Source organism: Colletotrichum fructicola, assembly GCF_000319635.2.
Source record: "Colletotrichum fructicola Nara gc5 chromosome Unknown KSG_Nara_v1_contig07, whole genome shotgun sequence".
NCBI classification, from domain to species: Eukaryota; Fungi; Ascomycota; class Sordariomycetes; order Glomerellales; family Glomerellaceae; genus Colletotrichum; species Colletotrichum fructicola.
The window spans coordinates 332,778-351,839 of record NW_027094057.1 but is presented as its reverse complement, the minus strand read 5'-3'; the positions used below and the strand labels follow the sequence as shown (position 1 = coordinate 351,839).

The 19,062-nt window shown below is 55.6% G+C and overlaps 6 protein-coding genes across 6 annotated transcripts; 5 read left to right on the top strand and 1 right to left on the bottom strand.

Moving 5' to 3' along the window:
* Positions 1–471: 471 nt before the first annotated feature.
* Positions 472–1,716, top strand: tal-0 (Transaldolase; the record flags this gene model as incomplete). The annotated part of the gene is made up of 5 exons (XM_032023615.2): positions 472–547; positions 607–800; positions 856–964; positions 1,019–1,250; positions 1,314–1,716. 5 exons carry the CDS (start codon positions 472–474, stop codon positions 1,714–1,716), a joined length of 1,014 nt encoding a protein of 337 aa, XP_031879584.2.
* An 888-nt stretch (positions 1,717–2,604) lies between these two features.
* Positions 2,605–4,517, top strand: CGGC5_v011754 (putative permease; the record flags this gene model as incomplete). Its single annotated transcript, XM_032023616.1, has 5 exons — positions 2,605–2,706; positions 2,763–2,908; positions 2,963–3,262; positions 3,312–4,066; positions 4,126–4,517. The coding sequence occupies 5 exons, from the start codon at positions 2,605–2,607 to the stop codon at positions 4,515–4,517; spliced, it is 1,695 nt and encodes a 564-aa protein (XP_031879583.1).
* An 880-nt stretch (positions 4,518–5,397) lies between these two features.
* Positions 5,398–7,326, top strand: SUOX (Sulfite oxidase; the record flags this gene model as incomplete). The annotated part of the gene is made up of 1 exon (XM_032023619.1): positions 5,398–7,326. One exon carries the CDS (start codon positions 5,398–5,400, stop codon positions 7,324–7,326), a length of 1,929 nt encoding a protein of 642 aa, XP_031879599.1.
* A 448-nt stretch (positions 7,327–7,774) lies between these two features.
* rpn2 (26S proteasome regulatory subunit rpn2) lies at positions 7,775–11,340 on the bottom strand (the record flags this gene model as incomplete). Its single annotated transcript, XM_032023620.1, has 3 exons — positions 7,775–8,176; positions 8,230–11,134; positions 11,201–11,340. The coding sequence occupies 3 exons, from the start codon at positions 11,338–11,340 to the stop codon at positions 7,775–7,777; spliced, it is 3,447 nt and encodes a 1,148-aa protein (XP_031879581.1).
* An 800-nt stretch (positions 11,341–12,140) lies between these two features.
* CAB4 (Phosphopantetheine adenylyltransferase) lies at positions 12,141–13,559 on the top strand (the record flags this gene model as incomplete). The annotated part of the gene is made up of 3 exons (XM_066152577.1): positions 12,141–13,311; positions 13,434–13,464; positions 13,532–13,559. 3 exons carry the CDS (start codon positions 12,141–12,143, stop codon positions 13,557–13,559), a joined length of 1,230 nt encoding a protein of 409 aa, XP_066008042.1.
* A 2,480-nt stretch (positions 13,560–16,039) lies between these two features.
* pct1 (mRNA-capping enzyme subunit beta) lies at positions 16,040–18,758 on the top strand (the record flags this gene model as incomplete). The annotated part of the gene is made up of 3 exons (XM_032023622.2): positions 16,040–17,992; positions 18,046–18,531; positions 18,585–18,758. The coding sequence occupies 3 exons, from the start codon at positions 16,040–16,042 to the stop codon at positions 18,756–18,758; spliced, it is 2,613 nt and encodes an 870-aa protein (XP_031879646.2).
* Positions 18,759–19,062: the final 304 nt, after the last annotated feature.

Genomic DNA, 19,062 nt, shown 5'->3' with positions numbered 1-19,062 from the left:
GGCTTGTTGTAGCAGAAGTTTCCAGAGGTCATGCGTTGCTGCGCTTACGTTTTCCTCGAGAGGAGATGCGCCCAGAGCCCCGAACCGGCGGGCGTCGACAACCTTTTATGTTCGTGAATACATGTCCGACTGGCTCCTCTCAGTTCTCAGGGTCGTACTTCTTAACATTCCCCTCTGGCAACAGCGGAGAGAAGTGCGGGGTTCGCCATCCAACCAACAAAGCAGCCATCGTCGCTCACGTTCTGACCTCCGGTCGACGCAGAGCTGGTATCCATCCTTGCTGCCGGTGGGAGACTATTTCTGCCGTACGCCCTGCTGCTTGCCGTCTTGTCAACAAGTTGCAATCTACCTAGACACTCGAATTTAGTTCAAGACCCTCTCTTCAGCTCTTGCATTGTATCGCCTTGCGTGAAGCCCAAACCCATTTCTTCTGTCTCCTGTCTGATCTCTGCCCTGTCCATACATACCTCTATGATGGCTTCTGAGTCCCTGTTGAGTAGCTTGAGGTCGGCAAGCCAGGTCGACTGCGACACTCTTGATGTGGAAGGTAACGATCATGCACGAATCCTCGTCTTCTCGCGCATCACAGTAATGACCTCTCTGCAGTTGCCAAAGAGCTAGGCCCTTTCGTGGACTGCACCTCCAACCAGGCCATCGCGTTCAATGAGCTGACCAAGCTCACCCCTGACGGTAAACTCTACCACGAGCAGCTCATTCGAGATGCTGCCAAAGACGCACAGAGCTGGGCGAAAGAAACCTGGTCAGACGTTGACCCGGTTCTTCTCGCCGTTGAGATCATGGTATTTAACCAGGAGCCAGACGAGGACAGCCCATCAGGTTCACTAACACGCTCAGATGGTCAGACTGTCGCTGCAGTTTGCCCCCTATTTGACGGGCTACTTCCATGTTCAGACCAACACACACTTCTCTTACTCGGTTGAGAAGACTCGCTATAATGCCGAGAGTACGTCTTTTCCTCAGTGGTGGCTGATGGGCCTAAATCTGACACAGCATGCAGGAATTGTCGAAATGTTCAATAAGATCGACCCCAGCTTTGATGTCAAGCGGGTATGCATCAAGATTCCCTCTTCCTGGGAAGGCATTGCCGCATGCAAGATCCTCGAGCAAAAAGGCATCGCCACCCTGGCAACAACCATGTTCTGTATGGAACAAGCTGCGCTTGCCGCTGATGCCGGCTGCACATACATCGCTCCCTACGTCAATGAGCTCAAAGTGCACTTTGTCCCCGGGTGAGTCTTCCCCATTGTCTCGTGCTCATTCCATATAAACAGAGTTATTGACTTGATTTTCAGGTATGTTGATGAGAACAAGGCCTTCGACTTCTGCAGAACCGCCCAGGCATACTATATCGAGAAGAAGGCGAAGACGCAAGTGCTTGCCGCCAGTCTGACTTCAGTAGCTGAAGTCATGCAGCTCGCAGGCATCCAGCACGTGACTGTATCACCGCCCTTGCTCCGGGGTTTGGCGGCTCAGTCGGCTTCGACGTCGACCGGGAAGGTCGGCGGCTACTTTGCTGCAGGCCCGGACAAGAAGTGGACTACCGACTTCGAGGTGGCCTTGAAGGACGAGAGCGCGTGGCGCCTTGCCTTCACGCGCAGTGGAAATGGAAAGTACGAGGAGAAACTTATACAGGCGATCAACATCTTCTCGGACAAGCAAGATGAGCTCGAGGAGCTCGCCCGTCGATACTTGTAAGTTCCAGGATCAATGATGAACTGGACTCGGGCTGCATCCGACTAGCTATGCAGGAGCTAGCTAGACGTACTCTCAACCCAATTGATACATGTCTCACTTCCCCAGCATCAGCATATTTGCGCCGACTCTTGGATGCAACTGTAACAGCGAGTTTGACTGGGAAGACTTGAGATTAGCTCATACGCCAGTATTTTACCTCAAGTAAGCTTCATGTTGGACAATGGTTTGTGCGACGCGGTCTTGTCAGGCGAAAGACGCCACGACCTTCCAGCATTCGCACAAGCGGAAGAGGGACACACGACTTGTGATAAGAAGTCGCTTGCGATTGGCTTGCATCGCTACTCGGGTGCGTCAACCCCTGCCCTTCCAGAGATACCCCGATAACCCTCACCCTGTTATCAGTGAATCCTTAGACCTGGGCTTCATATCTTATCCCAACCACTCGGTAAGATAATCGACTCTCCCCCATTGCCGAGCTGAAAGCTGTCGATTGTGTGACCATGCTGCCATCGACAGCAGGCGGACCTGGCCGGCCCCAAGCCTGCATAGGTAGGTCTGTCGGGAGGAATTGGTTCGCTGCGGAGGGGTTACATCGTACCGAGCTGCTTGCGGACTACATAGAGTCGGCCATGTCTCACTTTCCAGCAAAAAGTCGTTGCCACGCCACTGTTAAGAAGGGCCGCTAGGAGGTAGTTAAGATAAGATTAATTGCTTCTCGGCTCCGGATCTGTTTCTCTCTCGGACATACTCTCTTCGACGTTTCGCCCGGACCTTGCCTTTCGTGTTTTACCTCATGATTGTGTGCCGCTGCATCTGAATTGGATGAGGTGCATACGACTAAAAGCTCGGCACACCATCATATTTCGACCAAAAAAACCGACGGCCACGATGCGGGGTTACGGAAAAGATGAAGTGAAGCGGCGATGTACTTCGCTATGGGCATGGGAGCTTCCCAAGCACCCTAGCACCATTGCTCCTGATGGGGTCTGGGTAAGGACTCAGATTGAGAAGAAAGAAAAATGTAGCCCTAGCTTACGTTGTGACAGTCCAACTCAGACATGGACCCGGTTCCGTTGGAGCAGCAGACATGGAGCATATGGACGATTCTGGCTTATTGGAGTTCAGACCTGATGAATCTGTCGACATTGCAAACAGCAGGAAGTATTCTGGCAGTCGGATTGAGCTGGAGAGAGTAAGTCGCAGTCAGGCGTGACGACATATTGAGGGGAGTGCTTACTCGGTGTAGAGCTATCCCTGCCATGGCGGTCGGAACCTTTGCCATTGCCATAGCCATGGTTCTTAACGGTGCTATTGGAAGTAGACTTCATGTCCCATTTTCAGTAATAGCCACGGGGAGCTTTGGGTTCTACTTTCGCTACTTCGCCATCGTCAGTCGCGCTATTCTGGCCATGTTCTGGTTCGGCGTTCAGTGTGCCAATGGCTCTTATTGTCTCACAATCATGTTGAGCGCCATGGCACCTTCCTATGCGAGGATCCCAAATACACTGCCAGAGTCCGCCGGTATTACATCGATGGGAATGTGCTCGTAAGCGTTGACGAGTTTGCCGTTGACTAAAAGCTGACTTCCATTCAAGTTTCTTCCTCTTTTGGGTTCTCCAGCTCCCTCTCCTACTCATTCATCCGACGAAGCTCCGGCCCTTGTTCTATGTCAAGCTTATCGCAGCCCCTGCCGTTGTTCTTGGTACGATGGGATGGGCAGTTAAGAAAGCAGGTGGCGGCGGAGATATCTTCAAGTTGGAGCCAGAAGTGCCTTCGGGTACGCCTCAATACGCTTGGTTGTGGCTGTCCTGCATGTCAAGCGTGACAGGGCAGTGGGCCACCATGGGCGTCAACATCCCCGACTTTTTGCGTTATTCCAAGAGCCCCAATGGCCAGCTCGTGCAACTACCGTTTGTCCCTCTCGTGTTTACACTCTGCGGGACTCTCGGTATCATCACGACATCAGCAACAAAGGTGTTTGTGGGCGAGTACCTCTGGAATCCCCTTGACATTGTCAGTCTCTGGCTTGCAAATGGATCCGGAGGCCGAGCTGCTGCCTTCTTTGCGGCGTTGGCATGGTTCATTGCCACTGTCGGAACGAACATCACAGCGAACTCCATCAGTGCTGCGAACGATCTGACAGTCATGTTCCCCCGCTACTTGAACATCAAGAGGGGTTGCATGGTCGCAGCGGTGATTGGCGGCTGGGTTCTGGTCCCGTGGAAGATCCTCAGCTCGGCGCAGACATTCCTGAACTTCATGGGCGCCTATGCTGTCTTCCTTGCGCCCATCAGCGGCATCATGGCGGCAGACTTTTGGCTCGTCAAGAAGCAGCGATACGACCTGCCTGGTGAGTACATTCGGATTCGAGGCATTACTGACAACGAGACTGACACGTTTGATGCGCAGGGCTGTACGATCCCCACGGCCGCTACCGTTTCGATGCGGGCGTTAATTGGAGAGCGCTTGTTGCCTTTATCGTTCCTGTAGCGCCTTCGTTGCCGGGCATGGCACTGGCTATCAGCGGCTACCCGGCAGTCAAGATCTCAGACGGTGCGCAGCATCTGTACAGTTTCGACTGGCTTTTTGGATTCGTTGTGTCAATCTTTTTATATACGACACTCAGCTGGCTTGTGCCGGCGAGGGAGTCTCTCATATCGCAGACGATTTGGGTGCGGGAGGGCATGGATATCGAGGGCACTCAGGGCAGTGATGTCGAGACTCCGAAAGACAAGACTCCCGAAAAGGTTCAAGCCGCAGCTCGGGATGGCCAGCAAACTCCAGATTCCAAGGTGCTCTGAGCAGGAAATCGACTTGAAGCCTTGTTGGAAGCTTCTGCAATGTCATATAGCGGACAAATACCCCTTCTGTCCAGAAGCTGTACTTTACAGCAGCCAGCTGCAGCTTAGTATGAAGAACAACGCTGTCGACATCGACTGGTCGCCGAAGATTCCGTCAATGCAACCAAGGCAGTTAAAATGCACTTCAATTAGAGTTGCGGGGAGAGTATTATATGGACCTAGCGCCGCAGTGGTTGGACGTGGCCACAGACAGCTTCGGTTGCTATCGCCGACTCAGTTGTTCGCCGACTCACGAGGGCCCGGGATTGAGGGTTGAGACGTGTCGGGACGGGCTGCGACGGTCTTCTTCGGCGACCACGTGGGTGATTTTGCGGCAACCATCGGCGTCTTGGACCATTTGCTACAGAAGCCGAGTCTTGTAATGATGCACGGGCAGCTCAGATGCGAGTCTTTGGTCGGTTTAAGAGTGGGAAAGAGCCAATGTCAGAACCCCGAATTCATCGCTTTCCATGTTCCCGCTGGAGAGACAAGAGACCACACCCGGGCACACACACTCTGAAGGAGACTCCACGTCCGGCACAGTGTACCGGTGCTAGGTACCTTACGTACTCACTCAACACGTGCACGGCCCCACTGGACGCCGACTGCACAACTCAACGCACAGTCCATCTGCACAATCCATCCCCATTATGCAGACGACCTGATTTATGAACAGCTCGCCTCCCCCCCACCCTCAGACTTTTCCCTCACCCTCCAAGAGCAATCACGCCATCGCCCTTGTCAGTCACCTCATCGTCCAAGCTCCACACCAGAGCCGCGCCCTCGACGTCGTCGACCCAGAAGAAGCCCATCTCGGCCACTCACAACGCCATCTCTTCCAATGCAAGCGCCGCGGCGTCTATTTAGCGAGCTTTTACAGCTCTCGACAAAGCGGCCCGTCCCTTTTCGACCGCTACACGCCCCGGCCACCTCTCTGGCTGGTCCTCTTGCCGCTCCTCGTCCTCAGGGTTCCCTCCACCCTCGACTCTTGCACGCCTCTCCTTGCTCTAGACACACCCAGCCGACATCCGTCTCCTCCTCGACGCCTCTCACAGGTGGTACCGCTGCTCAGGCACAAGAGAGGCAGCGGCCTCAGCATAACAGTGGCCCGGGTGGCCCAGGTGGCCCAGGGAACCGTCCCCCACGCCTCATCAGGGTTAGGACTCTGCTCGCTAGCGGTGGGCTGCTGTCCTTCTTCATTGGCCTCTCGGAACCCTTCCATGTCCCCCACGAAGATGATGTCGATACTTCCGGCCCGGCAGACTCGACCGATGACCGCGATCCGTCCCTCCCTCGCTTCCGGCTGAACGAGGTCCGGAAGCACGACGCAAAGTCCGGCAGCCCGTGGGTTACACAAGGCGATAAGGTCTATGATATTACCGAATGGGTCGGAGCCCATCCCGGTGGCGAGGTCATCCTCCGTGCCGCCGGCGGCAGCATTGACCCCTACTGGGACATTTTCACTATTCACAAGTCGCCCCACGTCTACGAAATCCTCAACCAGTACCTGATTGGCTTTATCGATAATGCCGACCTGATTGACGGCAAGCCTGCCGCACAATCGATTGAGGACCCTTTCCAACACGATCCCAGCCGTGACCCAAGACTCATCACACTTACTCCCAAGCCTCGCAATGCCGAAACGCCTTTGGAGGGCCTGGCTGACAGCTATCTCACCCCCAATGAGCTCTTCTACGTGCGTAACCACATGTGGGTGCCCGAGGTCGACGACACCTCGGATTACACCCTTAAGATCGAGCTGCTCGACGGAACCATCAAGGAGTACACCCTCGATGATCTCAAGACCAAGTTTAAGCCTTCAACCATCGTGGCGGTTCTTCAGTGCTCGGGCAACCGCCGAAGTGACATGACGCGCAACGCCAAAAAGACAAACGGTCTTCAATGGAATGTCGGTGCCATCTCTTGCGCTGAATGGCAGGGTGTGAAGCTCTCCGATGTTCTCGCCGACGCTGGCGTCCCCATTCTGGAAACAATGGCTGGCGATACGGAAGCCAAGCACGTCCAATTCATGGCTCTCGAGGCCTACGGCGCGTCAATCCCCATTGAGTCTGCTCTGGACCCCCGTGGCGATGTTCTTCTTGCCTATTCGATGAATGGAAAGCCGTTGCCAAGGGACCATGGCTACCCCCTCCGTGCACTCGTGCCTGGCCATGTCGCAGCTCGCTCTGTCAAATGGTTGAGCCATATCACGGTGTCAGATGAGGAGAGCCACAGCCAGTGGCAGCGCAAGGATTATAAATGCTTCGGACCCAACGAGACGAAGCCGGACTGGGACAGCGCAGCCCCCATCCAGGAAATGCCCATCACCAGCGCCATAACAACCGTTAGACTGGGTGACTGGAAGAGTGGCACCAATGATGCCGAGACCACTGGCCGAGAGGCTTCGCTGAAGGGATACGCCTACTCTGGCGGCGGGCGCAGAATCGTCCGCGTCGACGTGAGCCTTGATAACGGCAAGACATGGGACCAGGCGGAGCTCCTTGACGAGCCTGAGACTGCGCCCAAAGCCGGCCACAAGTCTTGGGCGTGGAAGCGCTGGAGATACGATGGCGTTGTTCCTCTGGGCGAACTGGGCGAAAACGGCAAGAAGTGCACAACGATGCTGGTCAAGGCTACAGATGAGTCGTACAACTGTCAGCCAGAGAGTTATGCGGCCATTTATAACCAGCGCGGCAACTTGGCCAACGCCTGGCATCGTCTCAGAGTTTGCTCAGACTGTGCCAAGGGAGCTTTGATTACTACGAGATGAGACTTTGATTATGCAAGAGGAGGAAGAACGACAAAGAGAAGAGACGTTGTTGTATATGAGCCGGCACCTTTTGTTTGTACCAGGGTTTTGGCGTATTTCGGAGTACCAACAGCGAGGCATGTTGCTGTTATTCGTTTCCTCCATGTGGTATTTGCTGCCATTAACGATTGCAGTGGTTTCTTCTTCTCTTATTCATCATCAGAACAGCCAGTCGTAGATTACAAGCACGCAAGATCGAACTCGCATACCTTAATTGACGTAACGTTCAACAAAAAGTTCGATTCGCAAATGGAGCATTAATTCAATTGCTAAAGTTGTACAGCATGGCAAGCGCTCTTGCCTTGAGATGCCCTTCGCATCGTGCCCAAAACAGGCCTCTGCCGTCGTCTATTCTCTAGAAACCCTTCCCGACTTAAGAGTACATTGTATGCGCCGCTTAGCAGAATACTTAGTCCTCGTCCTCCTCCTCGTTGTCGGTGAAGTACTCGAACTCGCCTGGCACTGTCGCCTCCTCGTCGCCCTCACCGTCCTCATCAACGGCGGTAAGAACTCCTGCAGCCGCCGCCGCACCACTTCCTTCCGTCGCGCCAGCAAGGTCACCTCTCCTCTGGCGGCCCAGCAACTCGCTAAGCTCGTTGAGCGAGCGGAGATCACCGCCAGCGCCAGCCCTAAGGGCCTGGGAGATGATGTTCTGCTGCTGCCTAGGCGTCAGGCCCGCCGATGAGCCACCGGCGTTACTTTGGCCAGCAACGGGGGCCTTCTCCGTCGTCACCTTCTTCAGCTTCTCCTCCATCAGAGACTTCTCCTCGTCAGGTTGGGTATCCTGCAACAGCAAAGGTCCACCAGTTGGCTACGGATAGTTAGCGCCTTGTCTTCCTTGTGTTGGAGTTGGGATTACTGTACCTTCTTGACCGGCTTGTAACGGCCGGCAGGGAAGCTGATAAACTTGAGCTGACCGGGCAGCACGCGCGACATGTTCTCCATGTCGTAGCCAACCTTCTCCTTCTCTGCCTTCTTCTTGGTGTCTGCCGGAGGAGCAGAGGCCTCCTTGTCAGTCACATCGCCCTCCTTCTTGTCCTTGGCCTCTTCCTTCTTCTCATCCACCTCCATCTTGTCGGAAACGGTAGGCTTAGCAGACGAGTCAATGTCCATGCTTTCCCGGCGCTGGGCACGCTCCTTCTTCTGGGCTCTTCGCTTGGCTTGCGCGGTGGTGGAGAGGACAGCGGTGGCTACCATCGTGGGACCCTCCTCGGTCTTGACCTCCTGCTCAGGGGGATAGTCAAACAAGCTGGGGCGAGTAGCGCAGTGGAACTTGAAGCTTGGGATCTCGAGCTCGTGGTCCAGGCCGATGATGGAGGTGGGAGAGAATGCCAAAGAGAGGAAGTGAGTGAAGGGAAACCAGTACCAGTACTGGGTGAAGACCGCCATGCCCACGATGCCGGCCATGTTGAGGTTACCGGTCTGAGTCTGAAGGCCGATAGTGCAGTTGCGGCCACCAGCATCAATGATGCCCAGGGCGAGCGAGGCACCAAACTTGGTCATGGCGTCTTCATGACGGTCACCGACAACCTTCTTCAGAGTCTTGCGAATGGAGGCGACCTTGGGGTTCATCACCTCGTTCTGCTGGATCATGATCATGGCAAGCGAGATGAGAGCACCCTGGCGAACGAAGTCGGTAGGATCCTTCATCATCGGCTCAAGCAGATCAATGGCCTCGTCGAGACCAGTGCCCGCGCAGGAGATACCCAGAGCCATGGCAGATCCGTAACGGACGTGGGGGTTGTACGACTCAGAGAGGAGCTCGACCATGCGGGGCACGCTGCCGGGCTTGCGGAACAGGATGAATCCCAAGCTCATGACAGCAACACGGCGGACGTCGTCGTTGACGTCGCTGACAGCGATGTGCAGCAGCTTGCGAATGGCCTTGTTGCTGCCGGTACCGCAGTACGCGAGGGCAACTGTCATGATACCTCCGTATCTGAGGGTCGGGTCGGGGTCGTTGAGCAGACCTTCAATCATGGCGTCGGCGCCCTCTTGGCGGCCGTACATGATGAGAGCCATGCCGATGGCAAGGCCACGAACAATCTTCTCGTGAGTCGTCTCATGGGCATACGTGATCATGTCCTCCAGAGCACGCACGTTGCCTGTGCCCAGCATGATGAGACCCATGGCAAGACCAACGGCCTCACCGTTCAACGCAGAGTCCGTGAAGAGGACAGTTCGCAGGTTATCGAAGATCTCCTCAGAGCCGGTGGCCATGCCAGCAATGCCCAAACCAAGGGCACCACCGTGTTGAATGACTTCCTCCTCCGCAGATGTGAATTGCGTCTTGAGGTACTCTAGGGCATCGGCGCCGTGGTTGGCGTGAATCAAACCATAGGCGTACAGCGCACCACCCTGGCTAAAGATGGAGCCGCTGCTCAAGCCGCTTTGGCGAGGCAGATACGGCTCCAGAAGCTTCCTAGACTGGGTGAGGTTGCCACGGTGGATGACTCCGAGAGCAGCGGTGGCTGTGAACTTAGACCAGTTAACTGCCTTACCGAGCCACTCGAGATTATCGCGGAAGAACTTGTCGTTCGTGGTACCCTGGTTCATGAAGGCGTTGCAGAAGGTGACCGCAGTGTGGAAAATAGAGTTTCTGCCCTCCAAGCTGTCGCGGACCTTGTTCAGGATGCTCAAGTCGGTTCGGTTATTCCTGTAGAGGAACTCGAGGTTCAGCTGGATGGTCTTGCTGCCGTCGAGAATAGAACGAATGTTCTTGTAGACCTTAGCAAGGTCGTCCGAGACCTCCTCCTCAGATGACTGCTGGTTTTCGAGAAGAGGCTCCTCCTCGGTAGCATCACTGGCAGGTGGCTTGGCAGGCTCTCCAGAGGGCAGAGAGTTGATGATCTTGCCCAAGAATTCCTGAGTGCCGTTGTCGTACAGGTCAAAGGCGATCTGGTAAGCATTGGCAATCGAGTTGGGGCCACCATCTGTAACGAGCTGCCTGAGCATGCGCGAAGCCTCTTCGTCTGAGCTGAGGTAAACGACGCACTTGGCGATAGCGAAGTAGTCGGGGTTGGGAATTTCGTTGAGAAGATCGAGGATAAGACGCAGGATCTCGGTGCGGAAGCTACGCTCCTGAACAATGTCCATGCAGATGCTCAGGGCGTACTCCATCAGCTCTTCTGCGGGACCTTGGCCATCCGTGGACTTGCCCTTGGACTTCTTCTCGTCCTCGCTTGCCCGCTTAATGACGCGGCGAAGGACCTCCAGGTTCTTGGCCTCAACAGCAATGCCGACGACCTGGCGGTATCGGCCATCCTTGAGGCAGGCCTCAAAGAGACGCTCGATGATGCGCTGAAGAGCGAGCTGTGTAGCCTGGTCGTTGATGGGGGCGATGGAACCGGAACGACCCTCCTTGACGGGCTGGAATGTGGGATCGAGGATGGTGTTATCGGTCGAAACTCTGGAAAGGAGCGACTTGGAGGGGAGAGTCGTCTGAGAGAAGGGCGTCGTGGGAGAGATGAGGGCGGAGCCGTCAGCGGCGCCGCTCGCAAAGGTTGTCGCAAGAGCGGGGAGGGAGTTGTCGTTCTTGGGCGACTTAGGGGCGGTGTGCTGCGCGGAAGAAGCGGCGATGTACTGATCAATACACTTGGAGATGATGGTCTCCTCGAACTCGCCGGGAGCATCGAGCTTGAAGAGGTCGCCGGCAGCCAGGGCGAAAGTCATGCTCTCATTGTAAGCCTGGAGATGGTAGTAAACCTTGGCGAGAACAAGAGCGGCGAGCTGCCGTTGGGGGAAGGTGTCGTCTTCGTAGAGAGCCTCGCTGGAGGGATGATTAGCATTTTGGTGAAGAGCAGCCCCACGGGGAAACAATGGAAGGCGGGCTTACATCTGGCTCAGAGCACCGGCAACCTCAGTCCAGACAGTGTCGATATCATCGTTGAGAGTCTGGAGGGCGAAGACCTTGAGGTCGTGCTCCTCGTCGGCCAGGAAGCCCAGCACTCCGGTAGCTGAGACCAGGCCAGGCATTTTGGATGTTGGCCTCGGGGACGGAGCTCGAGCTAAGCTGTGGCGGGAAGATGTGCGACCGATAGGGTTTATCGTAGACGTTCGGTCGGGTCTTCAATACGCAGTCAGTCGGACTGAATTGAGTAGGTTGGATGATTGTTGGAGTGGTGGTGATGGCAGCTCCGGGGAGACGGTTTGGTGATGGAAAGAAGGACGCCGAAAGCAATGCGCGAATGCAGCCAGCCAGCATCCACGTCAGGCAGGTCTGCCTGCCTCGCCTTGCCCCAGAGCCGTCTCTCTGACCCTTGCAGCACCAGTCGGCAGCGCCAGTAGCAGCAAACAGCAACAAGCACGGACCAGTTTTCGGATGAGTCAGCATTCCCAAAGCTGCGAAAGCTGCACCCGGACTTCTCGACTGGCCCTGATGAGGTAAGCAGCTGCAGTCAGATCTCTTTGAGCCCCGAAAGTCGGTTATCTACGATATCAGCTAGTATATGCACTTAAAGTGCTGAGCATCACGCTTACAACATTCAGTGGTTATATCGTAATGAAGGACGTGTACCTACCCTGGAGCTCTGCAAGAGACCAGGCACACAGCGGTGCAGTGAGTGACCTCACTTGCTGCGGCACACCCCGCCAATGTGACCGGGACTCAAGCTCCCCGCTTCCACGGACCGAGGAACACCCAGTCCAGCTCACCTCAGTTCCACGCATTTAGCCTTGACAACAGTGATCACGAATTCAGAGTGCTTCTTTGCGTTTCTGGTCATACACCTCCAGCCAACACCTGATTGCGCTTTCTGCTACGAGAGTTTTACAGTATGAGCTCAGAACAGAATCCGAGTCTCCTGCTCCTGCCAGTCCCACCCCGGCCGCCATCCCGCGCATCACTCAATGCCGCCTACCGGCCCTCATTACAAGCCGTTTTCTCCAAGATCAAGCATCCGGCCCGGTCAGCTACGCTTATTGTGGCTGTGGTATGTCCCGTCTTGCGCGGTGCATCACCGAAAACGAAATCGTTGTCATGGGCCGCCGCACAGTCTCTGGTGGCCGGTATCTACAGCCAAATTGCTGTCGTTTGTGCCGAGCAGTCCGTTGCCACGGACGTTAATGGAGGACCGGGCTCTATCGATGCGCGAGTTGTTTTGGTCGACCATGACGCCAGTAGGCGGTTTGCATCAGACTTTGTGGCCGCCATCGAGCCCAACAACACGACTGTCGTCGACCTTCCAACCTTCGCATCTGCTTACCACCCCTGGAGCTACATATTTCATGTGAATAGCGAGCACGGATACCGTACGCTGTCATCATATCTCAAATTTGCCGAAGGGAGACAGACCATCCTCCAATCTCAACTAGTTGTTGTTGAGGCTGGTCTTAGCATGAACGTCGAAGGCGAGGGAGCCGGCAGCACGGAAGCATCTCCTCTGTACCCAGTGGTCTGCCTAGGCGGCACATTTGACCATCTCCATCCAGGTCACAAGCTGATGCTCATGGCTGCAGTTCTCCTGCTCAGGGTTCCCGACAAAGACTCGGCATCCAGTTGCAAGCTTGTGCTGGGCATCACGGGCGATGAAATGCTCAAGAACAAAAAATACGGCGAGCTGGTGCAGACGTGGGATGACCGTGCCAGGTATACTCTTGACTTCCTGGCCTCTCTTCTCGAGCTGGACAAGAGCGGTTGGAAAAAGAGGTCTGGTCCGGTACCGACAGTGGAAACTGCGCCTGGCCATCTCGAGGCGAAGTTCCGCAACGGCACTATTGTCGTCGAATGCGTTGAATTTCAGGATGTCTATGGCCCCACGATCTCCATGGCGGAGATTGAAGCACTCGTGGTCTCTGGAGAGACGCGCTCGGGCGGCAAGGCAGTCAACGACAAGCGGGTTAGTCTCGGGATGAAGCCATTGGAAACATACGAAGTCGACGTGCTCGACGCGCGGGATCTTGGCGACGAGACTGCCAAAACGGACGACTTTACCAGTAAGATCAGCAGTACGGCTATTCGACAACAGAAGGCAGAGGCAGCGGCAGCGGCAGCAAAGTCAAGCTTGTGAGGAACAGAGACCAACTCTGCAAGCTTAATGAAAGTCACGACAAATGATACATAACACCAGAGGTTTTGAAAACGCGTGAAAGGAGAGGGCAGTACGTACGAAGGACCGCTCAGTGTCGACGCGCCAGGCGTCAGATTGATGAGGCTGACGCGCAGAAGTGCAATGGACGTGCAGCTTTCGATATGAACATTGGCACTCAAGGCATGCCGCATCCATCCTATCAGGATCAGCGTCGTATCTGGGCCAAGATAAGATAGGGTGAGGGTGCATTGGGGTGGACGGCAGTTGAGATGCAAGGATATGGTGCTCGTGAGGTCCGAGGAGGCTGGGCGATGGTTGACGTTGGTTGTACTTTGTACGAGCATCAGTAAGGTGATAGGAGGAAGCCATTCGCATCGCGATTCAATATCCGTGTATTCGTGGTCGTCCGTATGAACAGGTAGTCATTCGCAGTGAAGACGGAAGGCCAATGCTACCCCTGAGGATGAGGCGGTCCAGAAGGGAAACAGGTTCGCCAACCCTGGCTGGAGCTGGCTGTCAGAAGTCAGAAAATCCTGGGTGACTGACGACGCGATTTGAGTGTGACACTGGAAGGGGGCAGAAAAGTGGAAGACACGATCAGACCCTCAGTTCCAGTTGCAGTTCCAGCGTGAGTGAGTGTCTGGCGCCATCGACGCGACCCACACACGTCCAGCACAGCCCCGATTAGTACATGTAAGTATCTGTGGGCGGCAGATTGTGAGTGGCAATACATGCTCAGTACAGACAGGCGCCCTTCACCCGTCGAGAGCGCGTGCCTCAATCTCACAACCCTCCACTCTGCCAACACCACAACGTGGAGCTGGCCGAAGGAGAGACAGGGGAGAGAGAAAATAAAAAAATGAAAATCCCCGACAGGCCGGGCTCGAGCAACGCACCGTGGCACAGGACATGGACGTGTTCATGAAGCTGCGAAACGAGACAAGGCTGTGCAGCCCACTGGAAGAGCTCTGTGCCAGCCTCCAAGATACTTGCCTACCTTACCTAGAAGAAGCTTGATGAAGCTCTATGTAAACCTAGCCCCTAAAGCAGATAGCATCTGCCTAAACATCATGAAAAGCTAAATCACCCAGCCGTCATCTGCAACGAGCAACACCTTGTGCTCTCTGCGTCCTCAAAGGGACCTGGAGCTTCAAAGTTCCTGGCTACTAGGTAAGGTACCTAACCTTACTTAAGGAAGGTACTTTGCCAAGGTACCTACTTGCCAGGGCGCTCCCAAAGTACCTTTAGTGTGCCCGGTCTTGAAAAGTAAGATACTTACCTACCTTAGGTAAGGTAGGCAGGGCAGCCTTATTAGCATCTCATTCACTGAGCTCGCTGTGACTACCTACGGATACCTACGGGCAGTGACCTAAGGTAGAGAAAGAGAGCACGGTGGGCGCCGACGTGACCTGAGTGAGATTGAGGACTTTCATGACTGAGAAGCCGCGAAAGACGGAAACCCTGCTGCGATCGGCGCGCGACCAATCCATTTCCATCCTTTCTTTTTGTCTCCAAATTTCCCACGCAGCTGCAACAGAGGACAAGATGTTTTCTTCCTAGCGCCCGAGATATCTCGACCTGCGACCTTACCTTACCTTACCTTACCTGCCTTACCCAACCAACCAACCCCAAGGTACCTACCTACCTCACCACCAACCACCAACCACCAACCACCAACCACCAACCACCAACCACCATTCGCCCCAACCCAACCCGACGCCGACAGGGACCTCACGAGAGAAATCTCCCTGCTGCCATCACCACCGACGCCTATTGCTCTTCGCCCTCCACCTCACTCCCCGCTCCGAAAGCCCACGCGCCGACCGCATCGCATCATCGCACGCTTCTCTCGCGCTGCTCAACTCGCCAGCCCCGAACGGATGCCGCATTGAGGACGTACACCACGTAGAGAAGGAGAGAGAGAGAAAGAAAGAGAGGGGAGATCGCGCACCAGAGAGATTACGACGCCCAGCTCGCGACGACTCCAATCCGCAACTCGCAATCCGCATCCGCATCCACACCCGCATCTCCATCTCATCCCGTTCCGTCCACCCAACGAACAAACGAAACAAACGAGCTCGATCCCGACCCCTCCCTCTCCGACCCTGTGAACCGTGTCGTTTCGTCCCTCGCCGTTTTCTTTAGCTTGTCGCCCGCCGCCCTCCATTTCGCATCGCCCCTCGAACTCTTTGCTCCAATCCGACTTGCCCTCGCCTCGCCGCGCATCCGATTCTGCTTGGTCCTGGCTTCTGTGCTGTCCAATCCGATCCGATCCAATCTAGTCCCATCTGGTCGATCCCGTCTCGACCCCGAGCCCCAACAGCGACGCCGACGCCGACATCAACGCTTGCGACCCCGACCGCAATCATCTTTGCCGACTGATCATGCCGACGTGATGCTCAACTGCTGCCGATCCAACTTGTACCAATAAAATCGCGTCGACTCTTCAAACCTGCGTCGCGACCATCGCTCACGACCGATAACCCATCGCATATCTCGCACGCCGCGCATATGAGCTGTTGGCATTGAAAGGGCGAAGCTGAAACTTTGCGCATCCCAGCCGAAGCAGGCCGGAGCGTTGGACTGGACAAAACACCACAACACCAAGGGATACTGGCCCCATTTGCCCGTCTACGCCTTTCACTATGGATCTCAGGGCCTTGATGAATACGGCTGATGACGCCGACCGCTCCAGAGCGGCTCCTGCTGCTGCTCCTCCTCCTGCTCCTCAGCAGCTTGCGCCAAAGCAGCAGCAGTATCCTCAGCAGCATCCGCAACATCCTCAACACCCTCAGCAGCATCCGCAGCAACACCCTCAGCAGCACTCTCAGCAACACCCTCAGCAACACCCGCAGCAGCAACCGCAGCAGCATCCTCAGCACCCACAGCATCATCCCCAGCAGCAGACTCCGACGACACCTTCCCAGGCAGCCACCGCGTATGCGTTTAGGGAGTCTGCATACAGCCATGCCTTGCACTCTTCTCCAGGCAAGCCTCCCGCGCCTCAGGAGTATGCTGTCCATCCGCAGGCCTCGAACCCGCCTTATCCTCCTCAGTCGCCTTATCAGACTCCGGGCCCCTATCCCGGCCGCCCGGCGCCGCCACCGCTGCAGGCAGGTACTCCCGGCCCGTACACCGATGTGCGATCTCCTCAGAGCGCCTCCATGCCCGCCCCGTCCCCGTATCGTCACACTCCGACGTCTTCGGTGAGCGGGCCTGCTGGTGGCTATCCCTTTCCTCCGACCGGGCCGCCTCAAGAGGTTGCCAGCCCTGTACAACGTCACCAATACCCGCCATCCAACGCGTATCCCCCGAGAGACAGCTATTCCCATCCTGCTGGTGCAACACCGTCTTCTTTTCCACCCCATCCTCAGCAGCTTCAGCTTCAGCAGCAGCAACAACAACAACTTGCACAGCAACAGCCGCATCCGCAACAGCACATGCCGCAGACGCCGCCCATCGGCACCCCCGGTGGCGCCAACCCGTATATTCACCAACGCTCACAATCAACACATTCCACCCCAACTCCTACCTCTGCACACAGCCAGCAGCACCCGCAACTTCACGGTCAGGCGTATCCTCACGGCAGTCCTGTTGCGACGGCGCACCCGCCGCCCGAGTACAACCGCCAGCACTCGCAACCTCCTACCCCACTGGGCCCGCCCCAGACCGGGCCTCGACAATCTTCCTCTGCACCGAGCTTTGCGCAACCACAAAGTCCCTATCAACAAAGACTGTCCGCCTCGCACCTATCCCAAGCCACACCACCACCTCCACCACCTCGCATGCCCAATTCCCACGGCGCCCAAGAACGAAGGTCATTGTCGCATAGCGTGCACAGCGAACGCGACAGAAGCGTTAGCGTTAGCCCCAAGACCAGGGTTCCGAGTTTGCCGAGCAGCGTTGGTGGCCACACCGAACCCGAAGCGCGACCACAACCGAGTGTCGTCAACATGGTGGAACCCGAACGCGAACGCGCCGCGACGCCTGCGAAAAGAAAGCTCGCCGACCGAGATCTGAGCCCCCGAGAACTCGAGAGGAAAGAACCACGGCCACCACCTGCCGAGGTCAATGGAGGGCCAACAATTGCTCGCTCGCCCGTGGTTCAGCGGAAAAAGACAATACACACAGCAACTCCCGTTTGGGCGCAAACCTGGAATTCCCGAGAAAACAAGAGACTGAAGCAGGCAAATTTTGAGCTGCTCAAACGAGGGCCACCTCACATCAATGGAAAGCACGAGGCCAAACCCGCCAGCAACTCCAGTCGCCATACTTCGCCAGAGGCTGCACGATCTGTTCCGCCACCGGCGGTGCAGGAGCCCAAGCCTCAACACCATCTAGGCGCATGGGAGGAGAGCATTCTCGGAACCCGCCCATACGAGGAATTGTCCAAGCAGGTTGCAGACTTTTTGTTTAAGAACATTTCGCTTCACCCCGACTCGGGCGACATCATCGGTCGTGGCGTACAGTTCGAGATTGAGGCCAAGATGGGTCTGCTCATTGACAGAGACACGAACGAGCGCGTTGAAAAATTCATTGGCTCTGAATGCATTCTCCACGACACCGGCCGTCTGGCCTTCAAAAGCAGCATGACTGCGGTAAGTTCCATTGCGCCAGCAAAAATGACTGAGACTAACTTTTCTCCCTTCAGGCCCAACACAAAGGACTGAACGATTTCCTCAATACTCTTGTCGTCCAGACCGACCCGCGAAACCCCGATCCCAGCGCTCGCGGCCGGGTACAAATCCAGTACAAACATCGACGGGAGACGGACAAGTTCATCGAGCTACCTAATTCGATGCACTCCCGTCTGCCTACGTGCATTCGCGCCCTACTTCCGCCTAGAAGACCGATCAAGGCTCGCATTACATACGATATGAAGACGAAGGAAGTGCTGGCCAAGATTGTCAAGGCTCGTGTGGCTGACCTTCACCTACACCTGCCCACGTGTCCTCTGGACTGCCGCATCAGCATCAACCTGGAAATGCCTTGGGATGGCCCGGCTGAGGAGTTGGAACGCCTAGCCGTCAGCCACGAGCAGAAGTTCCCCGATCGTAACAAGGATCGCCTCAGCTATAAGCAAAATCACTATCAGGTCGACCTGACGCAAGTGACACAGATGACGCCCGGTCCTGGGGTAAGTGGCTCAGAAAATAGTCGATGCCGCACGCGATGCTAACCTTGTCATAGAACACCCAAAAGACCGATAGGGAACACGAACTCGAAATCGAACTGTCCCCGGATATTGTCATTGATCAACAGCGCCGTGTTATGAAAAACGAGCCTCATTCATACCCGCAATTGGTGGAGGGTTTCATCGACAACGTGCGCGTTCTTGCTCGCCGAAGTCGTGAATTTGTGTAATATTTGTATGGAAGAATCTTTTACAAGACGTTTCTTGATTTCAAGCTGGATCGGGTGGTCTGATACCAAAAAAATGGCTACGTTTGGCGTCATGGATTCAGCGGTGCATTTGCAGCCTTAGTTGGTTCATATTCGGGCCAGCATTTCTCGAGATGATCCAGAGATGCTGCTCATCCATAATTATGGCGCGCGGGCCGAGTCAATATCATCGCATTGATTACCGCGATCTAAGAAAGTCTCTCTAATCGGTGTACATATGTGGCCGGGTCTGCTGGCGTTGACGAGTCCAGCATGTGAAATATGG